Source organism: Ailuropoda melanoleuca, chromosome 4 (assembly GCF_002007445.2).
Source record: "Ailuropoda melanoleuca isolate Jingjing chromosome 4, ASM200744v2, whole genome shotgun sequence".
In the NCBI taxonomy this organism is placed as follows: domain Eukaryota; kingdom Metazoa; phylum Chordata; class Mammalia; order Carnivora; family Ursidae; genus Ailuropoda; species Ailuropoda melanoleuca.
In genome coordinates, this window is record NC_048221.1 from 105776848 (window position 1) to 105791574 (window position 14727).

A 14727-nucleotide genomic window follows, 5' to 3' on the forward strand; every position below is an offset into this window, starting at 1 on the left:
GGATGTTGGTAATGGGGGAAGCTATGCATGTATGAGGGCAGGAGCTTAAATGGGACAACTGTACTTTCCCCTCAATTTTGCTGCAAAGCTAAAACTGCTCTTAAAAAATATCTTTATTAAAACAAAAAGGAAGAGAGAAATGGGAAGAGAGGATAAATTTGGAGGTACAAGAAGCAGATTCAACAAAGGAAAAGAGAGGTAAGAGTAAAATGGGACCCTAGATACTACATAAGCCAAAATAGCAAAAAGTGTTTCACAAAGCAACAATATAAATGCTAGAGAATGACTGAGGAGAATAAACCAATGGATTTTTCAAGATCGCAATTTCGAGACCACAAGAAAATGTGGATGCAAGCTAAAAAAGGGTTCATATTTTAGTATTAAGCTTTAATCTGTTTTCTTCTAACTTCCTAATTGGGACCCAGGAAGTAGAAAGCATTTTAATAAAGACAAGGAAAAAAGTAATTTTGGACTTTTTGGCAGACAAGACACATCAGTGAAAAAAATGACAACCTGAGGGCAGACATAACAAGAGTGTGCCATGAAAGGAGGGCTCCAAAGACAAACCAACAGTTCTGCCCTGAAAGGCAACTCTACTTTCCCCATTCTTCTATTCCTACTTGGGTACTACATTAGAAGGGATCCTAAGATGGCCCCCACAACCTCTGCCCCCTGTTCAGCCCATGATTAGGGTCACAAGGCAAAAGGGATTTTGCAGGTGTAATTCAGGTAACTCATCAGTTGGCTCCAGTTTAATCAAAAGGGAGGTTTTCCATGGGGCGCCTGGGTAGCGCAGGCGTTGAGCATCTGCCTTCGGCTCAGGGCGTGATCCTGGCATTCCGGGATCGAGTCCCACATCAGGCTCCTCCGCTGGGAGCCTGCTTCTTCCTCTCCCACTCCCCTGCTGTGTTCCCTCTCTCGCTGGCTGTCTCTCTGTCACATAAATAAATTTAAAAATCTTAAAAAAAAAAAAAAAAAGGAGGTTTTCCAGGTGGGCCCGGCCTAATCTTAAAGCCCTTTACATGATGGTCTACAGATCAGAAACAAAAAAGAGAGACTTCTGAAGTCAAAGAAACAAGCTCCTGGTAGCCTGCAAGAAAGCAAACATCCACGTTACTGAAATGTCTCTGAGCAAGACACTTCGAACAGCCTCTAAGAGAATTAGGTGAGAGCAGACAAGAAAACAGGGACTGAATTTTGACAAAATGAACTTGGAAGAGGACTCTGAGCTCCAGATGAGAACCACAGCACCACCAACACCTAGACTGCAACCCTGTGTGACACTGAGCAAAGAATCCAGACCACTCATAACTAGAAAGTTTAAGATAATAAATGGGTGTTGTTTTAAGCTGCTAAATTTGTGACATTTGTTATGCATTAATAAAGAACTAATACAGACCCTACTTGCCTATAGAACAGGCTGCTTCTATCCTGGCAACAAGAGGAGAGACAAGCAACCTTGAAGAAAAAAAAAAAAAGCTAGACTTTTATGATTTCTCACTCACTATGACTAGGGATTTTGTTCAATTACTACTTGAGTCACAGTACCTGTTTTGCAATACATTTTTCCAACATATCAGTATTCTGAAAATTGTGCGCAATGAAACAGGTTTACTTTTTTATTTCCAATTTTAGAAAATTACTTTGATAATCGTGCAGAAATAAAAATCACTGAGTGTCTAGGCTTCTTGGATGTCTGCCACAGTTGTCCCAGCACCCGGAGAGATAGATCCCCAAGCTAATCTCAGAAATGAACACAAGGTCATGACTTCTGTCCTTCCTCAGTACCAAGAGTCTTTACTCATAAACTACAATCTCCCATTTTTGTTTAGAGTAAGAATAGCTCAGGGGGGCTCTCCACTACAAAAAAAGAAGGTCCCTTCCGAATAATTACAGCCTTGACCCCCTATAATGCGGACTCTAACAGGCCGAACACCTCCTTATTAATTAAACATGCAACAAGCCAAAGCCAGGCATTTCCTGCTGGGAACTGTAGTTCTCCCCTCGACCTTCAACCACTGGCTGCGCGAAACCTATCACAAGCCCAACCGGCGACCCGAGCGCCAGGAGCCACGATTGGTCCCTGAATGGGGCAGCACGGGGCTGATTGGATAACACGTCCCCGAAGCCGCGCCGACGGTCCTGCGCCCGCCTCCCCGCCACCTTCTTTCCACACCCCATCCCGCTACAGCAATAACCCTCAAGTCATCCCTCTGGGGCAAACTCCCCAGTTAACTGCTTCACGGGTCGGCCCAGGACTCTCGCAATGAGGGCGGCCCTGACACACGCCTCTGTCCCAGGGCCTGGACAGAGGGAAAGCCTCTCCCATTTTCCGTTGGTTGCCCGGAGTCAGTCTCACCACGCGCTCTCTCCCGGCGCCCCCGCGCTCACCTGGGCGGCGGCGGTCACACCCGATAACTGACAGGCCCGCAGCATTTCGGCCGGTGGGACGAAACCGCTGATATACGCTGGAGCTGCCGCGGCGGCGCTTGTAGGGGAGAGCGTGCGTGAGCGCGTCCCTGCGTACGGGGAGCCTCTCGGCGCCGGTCGTACCGGAAGGGCAACCAACGCCGCTGCGCACGCGCAGCCCCCTTTCTCGACCCCGCCCGGGCCTCTGGGAGAGGGTGGGCCCTTCCTTGGCGGAAAAGGCGATTTCTCCTTCCGGGGCGCTCTCGGAGTTGTTGTCTGTAGCCCCAAAAAGGAGTTAGTAGGCGAACGCGGGGTGGGAGGGCGTGTGAAACTCCGGGCTTTGGATCAGTACGGAAAGCAGATGTTATTCTTCGAAGAATTCAAGCAAGAGAATATCTCAGCCGCCTCTGTCAGTTTGATATTTCGTAGAAAGCAATCAATTTGGCGAAAGTTACGTAAACAATGGTATTGACTTGGTTTGCGTGTTTGTTTCATTTGACAGCCTCTCTTCAGGGAGTCATCCTGACTACGGGAGAGACTGGGTGAACGAACACTGGAGAGATCTTTGTGCGGAGTGTGTTGTTCACGTTCTAATGAATGGCAGAGAGAGAAACCCAGATTCTTCGGTTTCCATCGCGTCTCCTAGATTAAACCACACTGATTTTCCCACCACGTTTTCATTTTTCCAAAGATAATTTTGGCTGCAATCTGTGGAAAGGGTTGGAAGTTAAGGAGGTCAGTGCAGAAAAACTGTTCAAAGTATTCCACTGAGTCTGTAGCCAAGGTTTAGCATGTTACATATTGAATACAGTATTTAATACTATTAGTACTACTAATGATCTTATCACCATCACAATACCAAAGAAACTAAGTAACGTGTATCCCTATTGTGTTTGCAAAGTATTTTCAGGTCTTAACTAGGTAATGTATTACAGTATAGTGTTCCTAGAATTACGGTTTTTTACAGCATGGTGGTATTACAATATGATACTAATCCCACTTGTAAAATGGAGAAATGGAGTTGAAAATTTATCTAAAATCAAATACTTATGTTTGTATATGTTCAGTGCTTTTCAGGGTACTTTATATAATAATTACATTCTCTGTTTAATATCACCATCACCCTAACGGCCTCCAGAACAGTCTCCCATTTTAAAAATAATTTTAGCAATTAAATTGCAGTCTCCCAACCCCATCCCTGCCCAGTGCTGTTATACTGGGTGATGCCTGCGTAATGACTTTTCTAACATCTTGGCCATAAACCTCTCAATACCATTAAGCAATTTCAATCTGCTCCAACCATGTGGGCCCCACACCCAGTTCTTGGGCCTGAACGTCATTACCAACTTCTCCAGCTTCCAGATCTCAAAACTCCAAAATTAATTTCTGTTGTTTCCTAATGTCCCATTTAACCAAGTCCTTAATCTGCATTCTCCACATGCAATTTATGAAAATTTTTTTGCTTTAAAATGGACTCCCCTAAAGTAACACACAAGTTTAAATCACTCTTCTGTTCAAAAATGTGCAATGACTCCCAGTGCCAATTCAAGGAGCATTTATGAAATGTCTCGGTACTTTTCCAGCATTTGGGAATGTTTTTAAGGCTCAACTTGGCCACCTTAGGTGGAAGATTACGAAAGCAATGATAGTGGTCAGAGCGCATCACCCATTTACATACCCTAAAACCCAGAAGAACTTAAAGATATAACCTTCTCAGTTGGTTCTCAGAGTGCAAACTGGGATCACTAGGGAGTCTGAGACCTTTTCAGAAGATCCATAAAATCAAAATTACCTTCATAATACTAAGATCCTATTTGCTATTTTCACTCATTATCTCATAATTTTATAGTAGAGTTTTTCCAGAAGCTAGGTGACAGGTGATATCACAACAGATTGAATGCATAAGCAAATTCAATATTAAACCAGACCTTAAAGAGATTTGCAAAAAAGGTTAATAAAATGACACTTCTCACTAATTTTTTTTATCTTGGAATAGTTAATTTTCGTGAGTTTATTTTTGTTATAGAAATAATTGTTTTAAAATCAATTAGTATGGTAGGCAGAAAAATTATTCCTGAACATATACACATTTCCCTAATCCCTGGAACCTATGAATGGTACTTTACATGACAAAGGAACTTTGCAGATGGGATTAAATTAAGACTCTTGAGATGGGGGACTATCCTGGTTTATATGCATAGGCCCAATGTCATGAGAAGTGTCCTTACAAGTAAAAGATGGGGACAGGAGGGTCAGAGTCAGAAAAGGATATGTGGCAATGGAAGCAGAAGTCAGAGGGATGTGATTACTGGCTGTGAGGATGGAAGAAGGCACAAGCCTCTAGAAGCTAGAAAAGGCAAGGAAACAAATTCTCCCCTAGAGCCTCCAGAAGGAACACAGCCCTGGATATTTTGATTTTTGCCTTATGAAACCCATTTTAGACTTAAGACCTACAGAATTGTAAGATGATCTGTGTGGTGTTAAGCCACTAAATTTGGGGTAATTTGTTACAACAGCCGTTGGAAACATAATTAAAAGCTCTCTGGAGTCCTCAGTTTTTAAGTATGTAAAGAGGTTCCAAGACCAAAAAAATGTTGAGATCCACTGCTATAAATAAATCCTGTAGCTTTCTGTCCTGGCTCCCTCTCGTCTCATGTCTCATCTTAGCTTTTCATGTTCTTACTGCCAAGAATGACCTTACCCTTGTTAAAATCCTCCCCATTCTCTAAGATTCATGTTATATTCTACCGCCTCCTCTCCGATCATCTCAGTCAGAAAGCCTCTCTCCTTAACTTTGGTCTACTGTGAATTATTTATCTGCCTTGTATTTGTTCTGTACTTGTTTCCTTATTAAATGTGAACTCCTTGAGACCAGTCTTGAATCTTACCCATTTCAACCAGTATATGGTGTCATTTATTGTATATGAATGGAATATCTTAGCCAACAAGGATGAGTGAGAGATTTATTTTCTGTTTGAATGAACATTAGGAAAAAATGTATGATCACTAATTATCAAGAATAAAATAAGGAACATAGAATTGTTTAGGAGAGATTGAGATGCTATTCTACCAAATGACAGTGTTAATGATTAGAAAAAATATGTGTGTGATAGCCTTAGGATATTTACATTAATTTAATTATGGTTGTCATTCAATTAAAAAAATTTTTTTAAATAACATTGCTATTTCCCACTCAGCCTAACAGCCACCACCTTTGGAAGAAAATGAGTTATTTTCTCAAATTTAATAAAATGAGCAAAAAGAAATTGTGTTTCAAATTGTGTACTTTAAATAGATCTGTCAATCAAATGCTCATTAAAAATTTAAGAGCCTACTATATGCCAGAAACTCTTCATAGGCATTTGTTTTACAGCGGTGAAGAATAGCCTGGCATATAGAAGACATTCAGTCTTCCTTTATTCATTTTTTTCCCCCTCCTCCTTCGACTCCGCCCAAATTTCTTTTTCTTAATTCCCTTTTGCCCTGGAGCTTTTAGACCCAATGCGGCTGCCGTAGGCCGGGGTGGCAAGATGGCGGCTCCTGCCTTTGCTCGTGCCGTGAGAGCAGCATCAGGTTAGTGGAAAGCCGTGCGGTTGATTTATCCCCTCACAGAAGGCGGGACTGGTGCAGGATGGTGTAGGCGCTTAGCGTGGAGGTTAACAGGAAAAAAAAAAAAAAGGCCAGAAGATTGCTCCGAATTTTCTTCGGGACTGCCTGTGTTCGGCCGGTTGCTTCGGAGATTCCCGACACTTTTGGACCCGGGCAGACCTGGGTGTCCCCAAGTTTCCGCTGCTTTACTGGCTCCTGGCCAGTCCGCCTTACCTAGAAAACAAACCAGAAGGACTGGGGCGAAGGGGGGCGAAGGAGGCAGAAAAGTCCCTGCTAACTTCATTTAGAGGGTAGAACGCGCCACTTATGACCTTTGGCCTTGAAAAAGTAATTTCTCTGAACCTTAGGTTCTACAGCTCTAAAATGAGGGTGACACCATCTACCTGAGCACTAGATGAGCTCGTGAGTGTAAAGCGCCCCGCGTAGTGCCTAAGACACAGCAAGCTTGTATGTATGAGATTCACACAATGCGCAGGAAATAAAATATCTGTGTTCTCCATATAAGAATGTGTTTAGAGAAAGCCAGTGTGTATCAAAGTGCCCAAACAGGGCAGAAGACTGAAGGAGCAGTTAATTACTGCCCTTGATTTGTGTGCTACCCTTTTGTCAGCACGTTCTGAGGCTGTGTTCAGTTTTTACAAGCTAAATCACGAGGTTGGTCCACCCGAGGGTATGGTGTATAAGGCCCCCAAGTTATTTTCCCAGGAACTGCTATCAAGCAAGATTCACCCTTCCTTCATTTTTTTTTCTTTTTTTTTTTTTTTTAAGATTTTATTTATTTATTTGACAGAGACAGCCAGCAAGAGAGGGAACACAAGCAGGGGGAGTGGGAGAGGAAGAAGCAGGCCCCCAGCGAAGGAGCCTGATGTGGGACTCGATCCCAGAACGGAAGGCAGACACTCGATGACGGCGCCACCTAGGCGCCCCCCCTTCATTTTTTTTCTAACTTCAGTGTGTTTATCCTAGATTTTGTCTTGTTAATTTTGATAGATCACTTTGAGTCCAGATAGTCTTTGGACTTTGCTTTCATGCAGATTTGACAAACATGCTGTATGCAGCTTCAGGACCTTCATAAAAATTGAGGAAGATATAATCAATTAGGGAGCCAGGAAAAGACTTTCATCAGAACAGCAATCAGCTAATTTGGGGATAGTTTCTAGTCAGCTTGGAATTTACCTAACTGTACTATTATCCTGCCCACATTTATTTCTTTAGAACATAAAGAAACCTTTTCACATGCCTTCCTAAAATCAGGATACATTGTGTCTAGATATTCCCATGATTTCCCAGTCTAGTGACTACATCAAAAAATGAAGTTCTTGGGGCACCTGGGTGGCGCAGTCGTTAAGCGTCTGCCTTTCGCTCAGGGCGTGATCCCAGCGTTCTAGGATCGAGCCCCACATCAGGCTCCTGTGCTGNTTCCTTCAGGGGAGGTTTCTAAGAATTTCTGAGAGTTTTTGTTTGTTTTGTTTTGTTTTGTTTTGTTTAAAGATTTTTTAATTTCTTTATTCTACAGAGATAGAGACAGCCAGCGAGAGAGGGAACACAAGCAGGGGGAGTGGGAGAGGAAGAAGCAGGCTCACAGAGGAAGAGCCTGATGTGGGGCTCAATCCCACAACGCCGGGATCACGCCCTGAGCCGAAGGCAGACGCTTAACCGCTGTGCCACCCAGGCGCCCCGTTTGTTTTGTTTTAACCAAGACACCAAGTTCTGGTGACCTTGTGAAAATTGGGACATTTTCTTGTCTAATGTTCTCCTCTTCAATTCATTTAATCTTTCAAAGATTACCTCTTAGTTTGTACTCATGTCTGCAAATATTTACAGTTCTTTGAAATACAAGTTATTTATACCTGGAGACTTGAAAGCCTTGCAGTAGAGAATTTCACTTCCAAGCTCCCAGAGGGGCTCCCTCAACAGTCTCCTGAATCGTGGATTTCAGCCCACTCATTAATGTTTACACTACCCTTTTTAGTTTGAAAATTGTTATCTTTGATGGAGAATAGAAAAGCAAAATATGGGTTTTACGTATTCAGTCCTTCTCCTGCCATCCGTTAACATACCATTTTTGCTAAGAGTTTCTCTGCTCTTAACTATCAGCTATTAGCATTCATTAAATGATCTCTCTGTGCCAAGGGCTCTTCCTAGCACTTTTCGTGTTTTCTCTCATTTAATTCTTATCACCTCCCCATGACTAACCTTATTTAAATTTAGGGAAACAGGAGCATAGAAGGGTTAAGTGACTTGCCCATGGTCACACAGCTAGTGAGTAGTAGAGCTGGAATCTGAATGCAAACAGTCTGACTCAAACACCAGCAGTCCAGTCCCACACTACACTGCCCCTCATTTGTTACGTGAAATCAGTGCACTGGACAGTAAGGCAGTGGTTCTAAGCCCTGGCTGAACTGCAGTCTCACCTGTGGAACTTTTTTTTTTAAACCCACTGTTGAGGGGCGCCTGGGTGGTGCAGTCGTTAAGTGTCTGCCTTCGGCTGAGGGCGTGATCCCGGCGTTCTGGGATCGAGCCCCACATCAGGCTCCCCCCGCCCAGCCTGCTTCTTCCTCTCCCACTCTCCCTGCTTGTGTTCCCTCTCTCGCTGGCTGTCTCTCTCTGTGTCAAATAAATAAATAAAATCTTTGGGGAAAAAAAAAAACCACGGTTGAGGTATAATTTACCTACCATAAAATTACCTGTTTTATGTGTACAATTGATGATTTTTAGTCAATTTAATGGGTCGTGCCACCATCACCGCAATCCAGTTTGGGGGCATTTCCATCATCCTGTGGCGCTTTCTCGGTGTGCACATTCTTGAGTCCCACCCTAGACTCAGAATCTGAGTCGGGTCAGTGCCCTGTGAGTGATTCTGCTTTGTAGCCCTGGGCTCTTACTTTGGCAATAATGTGAGGAATAGGTGAAGAGGACTGGATTCAGTCCACGCATCTTGGCCCCCCCGACCCCCACCCCATGAGGCCTTCTGAATGGCGCCCAGGCATCACCTACTCTCGGGCAAGCAGTGTCAGCCTCTGGCACGTCCAGTCCCCGCTCCAGGCATGTATTTCTTTCAGCCCCCCTTGCCGTTTTGTATGTTGTTCATCCTACCTGGACTCGCTACCTGCTCCTCCTGTGGCCTGTTCATTTCCTAGAGAGCTCAAGTACCTCTTTTGTTTTCTTTATGACTCCTCTTACCACTCTGTTGCCTCTCCGGGGAATGGCCAGACTTTCTGTCTCCGCCTTGCCATTGCACTCTGTGCTAGGGAGCCCTGGCTCATCAGAGGGTAGGATTGGGCAGGTGGGACTTAATGTTGCAAACGTTTTTCTTCCCTACTGTTGAACACAGAACTAGGACATATCAGAGTGGATCGTGGTGGTGGTCGCACAACTTCCTAAATTTATTAAAAAGCATTGAATTACACAAATGGGTAATTTTGTAGTACATAAGTTATACCTCACTGAAGTTGGTAAAAATCTCCACAGTTGAGTCTGACGCTCACCTTGTTCTGACACATTCATTTTAAATAAATATCTGGATGCATATTTTGGAGTATTGTATGAAACCAGTATGTTTCTCTCTTTACAGGAGTCTTACGGCCCCTGAACACCTTGGTGTCTTCAGCCTATCAAAGCTCTGTCAAGAATGCCTGTCTCAGCTCTGCACTGTCCACCCGACATTTTAGTTCTCTTCAGACACCAGTTGTTTCCTCTGCTCCTGGACTTAGCGCCTGTGTCAGAAACCTGCCATGTGGGCATACGGCAGCAATCCTCAACAGGTAGAGTGTATTTCAGTGAACGTGGTGCTTAGACAGAAACTGTAAAATATTCATGCCCGCAAAGACATCTTCGAGGCAGATGGTACTCTTCGCCTGCCTGCAGTTTGTCATGTAGACTTTGCCTGCTGGAGTGGGAGAATATGACTGCTATCCCCATATGCCTACATGCCAGCAGCAGGGACCACCGGAGCACACTTCTGATGTTCTAGATGTTGGTTCCTGGATGGAAGCTGTCAGCCAAAGTGGAGGGTGAAGGAGACCCTCAGCATGCAAGGCTGGTGTTCATTTAGTCAACAAATACTTAGTTGAGGACTCCGGGGTGCCCGGCTTGGCAGAAAGGATACAAAGATAAACTGAAGTCCTCAAAGACTTGGTAATCTAAAGAAATCAGGTGCTTAAAATATATAGGGTGAATTCTCTCACAGGGATTGAGGGGGTAGTTGATGGAAGGCTTACCAGTTGGCGATAGTGGCTCTTATTTAAGCTTAGTGTCCTGGATCATTTAAGGTAACAATGTATATTGAAGTCGGCTCTATTCCGGTAGAACTCCTTCACTCATTTCTAAGTATAGAAATGAATTTTATTCTTGAATGAGTCTTATTGCTGAGTTAAATTTTTTCTTAATATATTTTAGGGTGGCCCCCTTGCTTCCAGATGTCCTGAAGCTACCAGTCAGAACCGTAACGTACTTCAGTTCACGGAAAGGGAAAAGGAAGACCGTGAAAGCTGTCGTCTATAGGTTTCTTCGACTTCATTCTGGCCTGTGGCTGAGGAGGAAGGTGAGTCTTCACACTGTTATTTGATTGAAAAAGGAATGGGAGCAGATGAAAATGAAGAACACAGGGAGACTGTTCCCTGACGTATCTTCGTCCTGTTGATCAGAAGCTTTTACGGTGCCAGGCTCAAGTACGAGCTTGGCAGGCATCTCTTCGTGTAAAGGAACTCGTGTGAGGAGGACATGTGTAAGCATTCGTAAAACAAGTATCATTCAGAGTGGTTCAACTCCTCACTGTAGGCTGAGTTCATCTCAGGTCTTCTACACGTCAGGCGTATCTAGTGATCTGCCCTGTGACCCCCTCCTTTGTGATAGCCTGTGGGGGGGCCCTCTTTCAGCCTAGAGTGTCACGGCTGCAGAGTCGCCTGCAGCAGGGACTGCATGGTTGGCTCAGATTGGGGGCTGCAGGGCTCTTCTGCCTACCTTATTGTTGTTTTCCAACTTTGGGTTGGATATTAATACATATCCAATGTCTTTTTTTTTTTTTTTAATTTTATTTATTTATTTGACAGAGATAGAGACAGCCAGCGAGAGAGGGAACACAAAGCAGGGGGAGTGGGAGAGGAAGAAGCAGGCTCATAGCAGAGGAGCCTGATGTGGGGCTCGATCCCATAACGCCGGGATCACGCCCTGAGCCGAAGGCAGACGCTTAACCGCTGTGCCACCCAGGCGCCCCCCAATGTCTTAGTCTTTATGACAGAATATTAACCCCACATACACTTTTTTAACTTTATGATTTTCTCTCTGGCGGCGTGTATGATTGGGATCACAGCCTCCAAAGGGACCTCTGGCAAATTATTACTGCTCTGTCCTCTCCCACAGCATGTCGTGAGCGTGTGTGTGGGCTTTTTCACTCACGTCTTTATCCTCGGAAACAGAGTAGCTGACAATTACAAAGCAGTTGAAGACTAGAGTTTTGCAAAACCACCTTTGAGTTTTGATAACTATTCAAATTCTAATTCCCTTTTACTATTCGGAAGTTAAACGATGCTTTAAAGATCAAAATTTGTTTCCCCATAAAAATAAAATACTTAATTGGTAGGACTTTCACTAGTTGAAAGGCTGAAAGGATTATCTCCTATCTTATAAACAATCCTAAATTTAAGGTAAATAGGTGGACTGGAACTCTCAGCTCCTTGAGAGCAGTACCATGGTGGTTCATTTGCTACACTCGTAAATAGAAGCTCATGTAATGCATAAGCAGCTAAACTTAAGTCATTCGGTTAATAGTTCTGAAGTTTGGACCAGAAATTTTCTTCCCCCCTTGTCGTCATACTGATTATTTCCAGGTCTTCATCTGGCCCTAGGTAAAATAAGCTGGGGGGGTTTTTTTGCCTTCCTTTCTACATCTCTTTTATTGGACCCTGAAATGCTCATGTTATTAAAAAGGACCTGATCAGATTCTCCAGTCATAATGCCTAGTCCCCACTCAGGACCCCAAAAAGTATTCTATATATGGAATGGCCTGCTTCATCAAAATGTAATATTAAGAGGACAACAAAAAAGCTGGGTGGGTTAGTTTATATTAATGTATAAAAACTGAAAATATTTTCTGCAGCACAGTTTTATTCCCTCCCATTTCTGAACCTAGAGAGTGCCTAAAAAGCTTCAAGCATTTTCATAGTGGTTGCATTCCATAGAGTAATGATCAGAGGGTACTAGTGGTAAGAGGCAGGACAGCAAATTACCTGTAAGTCAGAGATCCACAGGAACTCAGATTGGCTTGCAAGCTAGAAAATTATTACAGAGATATGGGGATTTGGGTTTGAAACTTCCAACTTAAATTATAAGCAAGGAGTAGAGAAAATCTAATCCCTGGCGTTTTAAAACCAGAACTCTTGGGGCACCTGGGTGGCACAGCGGTTAAGCGTCTGCCTTCGGCTCAGGGCGTGATCCCGGCGTTACGGGATCGAGCCCCACATCAGGCTCCTCTGCTATGAGCCTGCTTCTTCCTCTCCCACTCCCCCTGGCTTGTGTTCCCTCTCTCACTGGCTGTCTCTGTCTCTGTTGAATAAATAAATAAAATCTTTAAAAAAAAAAAAAAAAACCAGAACTCTTAAATAACGTTTCCTTCTTTCTGAGTATAACTGTTCTGTGGAAGTTGCTGGACAGAGTGAAACCCAAGGTGCCTTCTCAGCCCAGGGCTGTGGTATTGTTCAGTTAGTGTAGCGCCCCAGGGCACTCTTGGCTTGAGTGTTAGTCTCTCCTCCCCTGTAACTTTCTATGTGGTTTTCGTCATGTATTAACCTGTGGGGCACCTAAGGTCTCTTCTACTCTACACAGACGATGATTGTAGATTTTATATTCTATCTAATTTTTCTTCAGAAATTAATTCTTCAAAATTAATAATGCTTGGACGGTGCATATGGCAGTTCTGGGTTAAATATACGAGTTAACCATTCCTTTACCACTCCCAATGGTGGTTTTATTATATTTGTTATTCCTTAGAAAAATACTTACTATAGAAACTGGTCCTCAGTGTGAAAGGAAGAAATGAAGCAGTACACTTGAGAACTGGGTTTTGTCAGCCTCTGTAATACTTAGTCCCCTTAAATGAGTATAAATGTTATCAACTAGCCAGGAATGCCCTTCCTCATCCTCCACATTGGGAAAAATAGTAAGAGTAGTGAGTGGTTAAGAACTCTTACTAGTTCTGTGATCTTGGTCTGCTACCTTTAACTTCTCTAATCAATGGTTGTTTCTCTTTAATCTGTAAAATGGGAATAATAGTATGTTGTTGAAGACTGTTGAAGAGATAATAAGGTAATGTATATAAAGTTAGCAATTATAATTATATATCATTACTCTGTACTTTGCCCTCCACAGTCATTTGGCTTTATTTTCTGTGGTTCTAATTTAAATAATCTTTTATCAAAGTATTAAATTATTAATATGTCTTTTTCAAACTGCACGTGCTTTCTGTATCTACCCCTCACTGAGAATCACATCTTTCTGAAAAACATACCAGCCCTAGTAAGTCTCATCTTTGTTCCCACTGGGCCTATAAGCCATGAATAGTGAAGCTATCTGTGGTTTCCTATATAACATCATCTTTTGAATGTTTATAATATCATCTACAGGCTGGTTATAAGAAAAAATTATGGAAAAAGACAGCTGCAAGAAAAAGGCGCTTGAGGGAATTCGTGTTCTGCAATAAAACCCAGAGTAAGCTCTTAGATAAAATGACAACATCTTTCTGGAAGAGGCGAAACTGGTATGCTGACGATCCCTATCAGAAGTATCATGATCGGACAAACCTGAAAGTATAGATCAGAAGTTTTATGACTTCCCAGCTACTGAGTATGTATCTTCGTGTATATGATGTCTTTGCAAAATGGAATAAGTACAAAACTTGATGTAAATTGTGCCAGTTGGTATGGAAACACGCAGCTCCAATATTAAACTTATTAAAGTTTGAACCCTTAATGGATTATTAAACATTTTCAGATTTGCTCAGGAAAATAGGAGTTTAAAATTATTGATTATTTTTAACAAATGGTAATGGCTTTACTAGTTCCAGTGAGGCTTATTTAGTTGCAAGGAGTTTCAAGTTAGGGCAGGTGTAAGAAGGCTGTAAAGCTAACGAGTGAGCTCCAGCAGTGTGACCTTATTTTAAGTATATATATGTAGGAACTCAGGAACCACCTGGCCACCCCCACCCCCCCAACCCCCATCTAACCTCCAGGCCTCAGGAAGAACAGAAATTACATGGTGTTCCCGAATACAAGGCACCTCCAAGGGCCCCAGAAGCAGAAGATAGATTTTTTAGGCTTGGGGACTGCCATGTATGCGACTCAGTTTCTGTCCCCATAATAACTGGCTTGCACCTCGCAGGTTGTTTTCTGCATCCCAACCCTCAGCCTCTATCTCCCAGCTCTAACTGCCAACAGACTAACTGGGCCAGTTTGTCTCTTTACTAACACCAGGTCTCATCAGGAGTCACTGACCTGCGTCGGGAACCCACCCTGGCTCACTTGGGTGTGTTAAGCAGGGTCACATGGAGCAAAAAATAGTTATGTAAACAGTTTGACTTGGAGGTGAGCATGGGGTGGCAACACACATCTAGTTCTAGGTTTATGGTGTTCATGACAATTCTCAGTTTATAGAGAGACAAGTAAATGAGATAGCCTTTCAGTATGCCCATTCATGAAACAAGAGGCTTTCGAGGTG

The 14727-nt window shown here is 43.1% G+C and overlaps 2 protein-coding genes across 5 annotated transcripts in view; one reads left to right on the top strand and one right to left on the bottom strand.

The window, feature by feature from the left end:
• IMMT (inner membrane mitochondrial protein) overlaps positions 1–2524 on the bottom strand; it is a 41039-nt gene extending 38515 nt beyond the window's left edge. For all 4 annotated transcript variants that reach the window (XM_034659479.1, XM_011236481.3, XM_019809339.2 and 1 more), the window contains exon 1: positions 2392–2524. In XM_034659479.1, the coding sequence (XP_034515370.1) occupies positions 2392–2436 (45 nt within the window). In that variant the 5' untranslated portion in view covers positions 2437–2524. The remainder of the gene's footprint in view (positions 1–2391) is intronic.
• A 3374-nt stretch (positions 2525–5898) lies between these two features.
• On the top strand, positions 5899–14019 carry MRPL35 (mitochondrial ribosomal protein L35). Its single transcript, XM_002928636.4, has 4 exons — positions 5899–5982; positions 9593–9782; positions 10417–10561; positions 13638–14019. The coding sequence occupies exons 1-4, from the start codon at positions 5940–5942 to the stop codon at positions 13824–13826; spliced, it is 567 nt and encodes a 188-aa protein (XP_002928682.1). The 5' UTR covers positions 5899–5939; the 3' UTR covers positions 13827–14019.
• The last annotated feature ends 708 nt before the right edge of the window (positions 14020–14727 follow it).